General features: G+C 40.7%; 1 protein-coding gene across 1 annotated transcript; it reads left to right on the forward strand.

The window, feature by feature from the left end:
* The first annotated feature begins 823 nt into the window (after positions 1 to 823).
* Positions 824 to 5097, forward strand: LOC133782413 (transcription factor MYB97-like). Its single transcript, XM_062221711.1, has 3 exons — positions 824 to 3289; positions 3420 to 4197; positions 4497 to 5097. Exons 1-3 carry the CDS (start codon positions 2945 to 2947, stop codon positions 4781 to 4783), a joined length of 1410 nt encoding a protein of 469 aa, XP_062077695.1. The 5' UTR covers positions 824 to 2944; the 3' UTR covers positions 4784 to 5097.
* Positions 5098 to 6055: the final 958 nt, after the last annotated feature.

The following is a 6055-nucleotide window of genomic DNA, read 5'->3' on the forward strand; positions in this document are numbered from 1 at the left end:
AATTCGTCCTTAATTGTGTGTTAGAGAGGTCCTTGATCTTACCTCTTGTTAGACCCACAGTAAGAGTGGTGCCCCGTTGGTGGCGCTTATCTTATGGGGAGAGATAAGGTCCCTCCAACGAGGCCCACTACGTACGCGACCCCTAGTGGACCGGATGTGATGAGGCGAGGTGGGGGTGTCTCTCGTGAGGCCCATGTCGTGACTAGTGCGCGGGGCAAGGTGAGGGCGTCTCTCGTGAGGCCCTTAGGGACGCGGCTGCATGCACGGGGCGAGGCGAGATAATGGTATCGCGAGGCGTCTGGGGCGTGCGAGGCGACATGGCTGGTGCGAGGCGAAGAGGCCTCGCGAGGCGCCTGGGGTGCGCGAGGCGAAATGGCTGGTGCGAGGCGAAGAGGCCTCACGAGGCACCTGGGGCGCACAAGACACTCAGAAGCGTCCGAGACGACGAGGCTCGCGAGATGCCTGGGGCGCGCGAGGCAGTTGTGGGACATCAGGGGCGCGTGAGACCCTCATGCACCTGCGAGGCCACATGGGTGCGAGGTGCCACATGCACTCGCGAGGCCACATGGGCGCGAGGCGCTATATGTATCCACGAGGCGCCGTGTGCACCCGTGAGGTGCGAGGCGCCTTGGCTGGTGCGAGGCGACGAGTCCCGCGAGACTTCTGGGGTGCTCGTGGGTGTCTAAGGCGAAGTGGTCATTTGGAGCAAGGTTAATTTGGGCATCCCTTCGAGGGATCAAATGGATTTCAAACATGGTTGCTTTGGACCTCTCAGGGACCTTAGACATGATATGCCGATCTTTTACTGGTGTAGAATTTTCAGCATCCACAAAAATATTATTCAATTAAAAATAATAAAAAATTGAAATAAAATTTTAAAATAATAAAAATTATATTTTAATTAGTTTTTAAATTATACAAAACTAAAACCTAGAAAACTTAAAACATTAATCTGAAACTATAATCAAATAAACAAAATTCTTTGTTTTTTTCCTTCTAAGTTCTTGTTCATCTACTTATTCTTCTTCTTCTTCAAGGAAGCTTGGAGGGAGGCGACTAGTGAGGTGGCTGGCTGGCAGAGAGGCTCACAGACCCCAACGTCGAACGCCTATCTTCCCCTACCTCGACACCAGTTCTGGTTCCCTTTGTCCCCAACCCCGACCTAGATCGACATCCACCTTCAGCGTGCATCCTTCTTCCCCAACCTCCTCCGCTTGGGACCCAGATCGACCTCCACCTCTAGCGCCTTTCTTCCCCAACCTAGACCCGATTTGGCCCTTGTGTTTGACGACCCCTGATCTATTTGACAGAGCTGCTGGGTGGATCGGTCTAGGGCAGTGGATCTAGGCTCAGAGACGAAGGTAGATCTGGATATTGAGCTGGGCATTGATTTTTTTCCCTAGATCTGAATATCTTGTTGTTGTTGTTCCTTTGCTTACTATTAGTATTTTTTTTATTTGTATTTATTCTTTAGGCTATATTTGTTTGAAGGATATGAGGTTTTTGGGTTGGTGTCGATGACTTTAAGAGTTATATGTATTTGATTTTTCTGTTTTGTAGTTCTGCATGTGTCTAATTGGATTTAGTTTTTTTTGCATTTGTAGTTTTGATTTAGTTTTGCATTTGTAGCATTGATTTCATTTTTTTTTACTTTGTTTAATTTTTGATTTAGTATTTTAGATAAAAAGTTTTAGATTTTTTTAATTAAATTAAAAATATTTACATTTTTTATATTATTTATCTTATTTTAAATTAAATTTATTTTTATTTGAAAATCTATTTTTAGTAAATTAATTAATAAAATTCAAGGGCATTTTGGTTATATTCAAAAATTGTTTAATCAAAATTGGTTTCAGGGTATCATTTTAATCTATTTTACAAAATATAGAGTCTGGTTTGTCATTTAATAAAATATAGAGGCCGATCAAGTATTCAAGTAAAACACAGAGCTAAACTGATATTTTCTAAAAAATAAAAAAAATTAACAAAGTAAAGCATATTAAGTTATCAAAATATGCCTTGAGTTAAATAATCTCTAATCTAATCCCAATGTGGTTTAACTAGTATGTAATGGGCCTACACTATTGGTATCAGAAGGCCTAAGAGAAAAAGTCAGGGGATAGAGCAAATTGCCAAAAATAAGCCGAAAACAAAAAAGCCAACCATGTTCCCATCTGTCTCTTACCACAGTACGAGAAAAAGGTACAAGAAAAGCTAGCCTGTAACCTTACTAAAAAGTCTAATAGTAAGATAACAAAGAGGTGTACATACTAAAAAAATTTACAATAAAAACAATCCAAAAAGAACAAAAGCGTGTAAAATGGTAAGCCATTAGGCATGGAGGACTACTCGGAAACGTAGCTTTTCTCACCTCTAAAACCATTCTCTGTTCTTACCATTTTCCCTTGCGGGTCCTTACCTTCCAATATTTTCTCACCTACCAATCACCACCACCCTTTTGCTTGCTTCTTCTTCTTCAACCCGGCCAGCCACCGTCTCACCTTCTTCCCCCTCTTTCTCTCTGACCATCTATCTCTGATATTTGTCGACTATTCATTTATCTGTTGATTCTATTTTTCTTTCTAAGTTTCTATTCAATCACATAGATCTTGGGAAATACTCAATTTTCGTGATTCAACAAGTCATATGTAGTTATATATTTTTGTAAAGAAAAGACCCAATAACGAATGCGTCAGAGCAACTGAAAAAAAAGTTACAGAGATGGAGATCGAGATTGGGAGAGGGGGGAGAGAAATAGTTGCCTTAAGTATGTAAAAAATACATGCACAAAATATCACTGGGGCTTACCAGGACCAGTGAGCTCTAAAGGGATATTTTAAGAAGAAGAAGAAGAAGAAAAGTGTGAAGCGTGTGAGACATAGATAATAAGGCTGGGCCAAGTTTTGGGATTTGGGTATCGATTATTTTTAGTTTTTTTTTTGTAATGACACCCCACAACAACGGCGGTGCACAGAGCGAAGGTGGGTCATCTGGTTCAAGCGGAGGAAGATGTGTCAGTGGGCCAGACGGGGCCATTTTGAAGAAAGGACCATGGACAGCGGCGGAGGATCATGTTCTGATGGAGTACGTGAAGAAACACGGCGAGGGGAACTGGAATTCGGTTCAGAAGTATTCTGGGCTCAACCGTTGTGGCAAAAGCTGTCGTCTCCGGTGGGCCAACCATCTCAGGCCAAACTTGAAGAAGGGTTCCTTTACCCCTGAGGAAGAGAAACTCATTCTCGAACTTCACGCCAAGTACGGCAACAAATGGGCTCGCATGGCCGCCCAGGTACGTACATTATACACAGTAATGTTTGATGTCGTTTTGTTGATTTTGTATAGAGAGCGATAATATCACTCTGTTTTCCGATGTTGAAATATTTTTTGTTTTGTTTTGTTTTTGTTCTTGGTTCTTCCAGTTGCCTGGACGAACAGACAACGAAATCAAGAACTATTGGAACACAAGGGTGAAGAGGCGCAAACGACAAGGGTTACCTCTTTATCCAAACGACATTCAACACCTCTCTCCGACGAGCTCACTCACCCCTGTAATCCAATCTCCAACGACACCAACCACGCCGTCGTTTTCCTTTCAGAGCCAGAACCATGTCCCGTTCTCTCCCACTCCACCGCCGCATTCTCCCATGTCTTCTCCAATCCAACCCTTCCCCAATTTGACCTCCCCTTCCTCCTTCGAACACAACAACTCTTCTTTCACTTTCTCAAGCCCTTCCTCATTCACTTTCCACCGACCCGTTCCCGTTCTCGGAGCCCCGGTTCGTTTCAAGTCGTTTCGCGACTCAACTGGGTCTGGGTTCTCTCTCCCGACCCAACAAAGCCCTTCTCCCCCTCTCGGCCAGTACACGCCGAACCAGTCGACCGGTTCTGCTTGTTTTCAGTTTCCGTTGACTTTCGACCCCACTTTGCCTCAAAATATTGCCACCCATTTCGACTCTGAGCACATGGGTTCTTCTGGTTCTATCCGCTCGGTGAAGTCGGAGCTCCCTTCAAGCCAATTTACCCAAATTCATCCCGAAATTACGTGTGATAATAACAATAACAGTACTAATACTAATATTAATAATTGTAACACCAAGGTTATAAGCTCGGCAACAACCCAGAGAAATGGTGGGTTGCTGGAGGACCTTTTAGAGAACCTGTTGGAGGAAGCCCAGAGGTCTGTTGTGAGCTCTGCAGGTGAATCATAATATATGACTATGAATTTTTCATAACACGCATCACTTGTGCCTGTAAATAGTTTTAACTTGCTTAGTTATGGTTGATTGTTTTACCGGGCCTATGAATTTTAATTGTTATAGACCATATCTCTAATCATGGATTTCAGGGAACTACCTGCATTAACTCTGTGTCCAAACATGTAGAATACATAGCATAGCATGTAAGGCTGTATAATCCTAAGGTCAAAGTTTGAAACGAATTCATTGATTCTGATAGAATAAAGTCAATAACAGTGCATTCTTTGTTTTTATACGCAGAAACCGTGCCAAAGGAAGAGTCTAAAGACCAGGTTGATTGCTTGCCAGACGAATTATCGAAGCTGTTAAATTTCGTCCCTGGTAATCTTCAGGCTCCAGAATGGTATAGTGATAGCAGTGAAATCTCCAATGGTGAATCTTTAGGTGTCACAGATCATAATCTTTGTCTCGACATGCAGCATTTAGCTTCACTCTTCCCTATCGCCTCTGCAGCTGATTATGGGCAAAACCCTGCCTCTTGGGACAACTTGCCTGGCATTTGCAAAGGGTGGTTCAAAAATAATTGAATGAGAATGAAACCTATTATATTTATTGAATAAAATACAATATTTTGAATGTTAATAAATACAAGCAAGGCTTGATCAATAAAAGATAGTCTGAACATGAACGAGTGTACATACGTTGTCAGCATAACATGACCGTCTCTGTCCATGGAATACATCATCATCTTTATTGTTATTTGGTAAAGAGCCAAATATAGAGTTATGTTCCTTCACAAATTTCTTTATGTGTTTGCTTTATATATGGTTGAAGACCATGACATTTATACATTAAAGGCTAGGCAGATCTTTACTTGTTAAATATGAATATCCTTCTCTTATCCAGATTGGCATGGTTTGCCAAAAATTTCAAGATTCTTTGGCCTCAGGTGAGACCAAAAGCCAAACTAGCTCTTGTGTTTTAATGTGATACCTACGGTGCTTTATACATGTGATCATTGACGTTAATGGCGGTGCATATGGCAACTTCATTGCCTCACTTGGTATTTTCCTTAAAGGCTGTATTCACTTTTCATGGCCTTTTCCACATTTCCAAAAACATAAATCATCCGCAGATTACAGCTTGCGTTTCATACTTAAAACAGAATAATATATTTGCATTTTCCCAATAGTGAGTAAATGAAGCAAATTTCATGTGGGCCAAATCATCTATGCACAGAACGAAATACCAACTCAGATGATTACCACTATTTTTTCTTAAAACGAGTAACAGCCTCATGAGTAATGTGCCGTTTTGCAATATGTCAACGGCTTTACAGCATGCGCCCCTTTCCGATTGATGCTATAAAAATTCTTTACTCTTTCAATTAACTTTTAAGTTAGATATTTGGGAGGGATGATTGAAAGCTATCTTTTCCTGGGCATGGACTATCTATGTCTTGACTCTTGATCACCAATCGCGGTAGAGCTATAATTTGCAAAGTGGACTAGTATGTCTTCTGTAAGTTGTGATTGGCTCAACCTCAATAATTCATGCACAACAAGCTTGTTATTATAGATAGCTTTGCTAGGAATGCAACTTAAATGGAAAAGATTCTCTATGTTTCCAATTATACTAATTCATTATACTAAGAGACAGAGAAGTTATATTTATGACTTAAAAATATATTTACATATTTATTCTTGACGCAAATGATAAAATGTATTATTTTAAAATTTATTTATTAAATTTTAGGCTTAATTATCTATCAGTGGAATTTCACTTTATTAATATTTCTATGGCTAATTTTTTAGTTTTTCAAATACATGACATTTTACTTCTCATGTAAATGTATAATT

The sequence above is a fragment of the Humulus lupulus genome, chromosome 6, assembly GCF_963169125.1.
Source record: "Humulus lupulus chromosome 6, drHumLupu1.1, whole genome shotgun sequence".
In the NCBI taxonomy this organism is placed as follows: Eukaryota; Viridiplantae; Streptophyta; class Magnoliopsida; order Rosales; family Cannabaceae; genus Humulus; species Humulus lupulus.

Excerpts from the sequence above, each read along its gene's own strand:
- LOC133782413 (XM_062221711.1), top strand. The coding sequence starts at position 2,945 with ATGACACCCCACAACAACGGCGGTGCACAGAGCGAAGGTGGGTCATCT. Across the intron at positions 3,290-3,419 it reads GGGCTCGCATGGCCGCCCAG|TTGCCTGGACGAACAGACAA; the intron begins GTACGTACATTA and ends TGGTTCTTCCAG. Across the intron at positions 4,198-4,496 it reads GTCTGTTGTGAGCTCTGCAG|AAACCGTGCCAAAGGAAGAG; the intron begins GTGAATCATAAT and ends TTTTATACGCAG.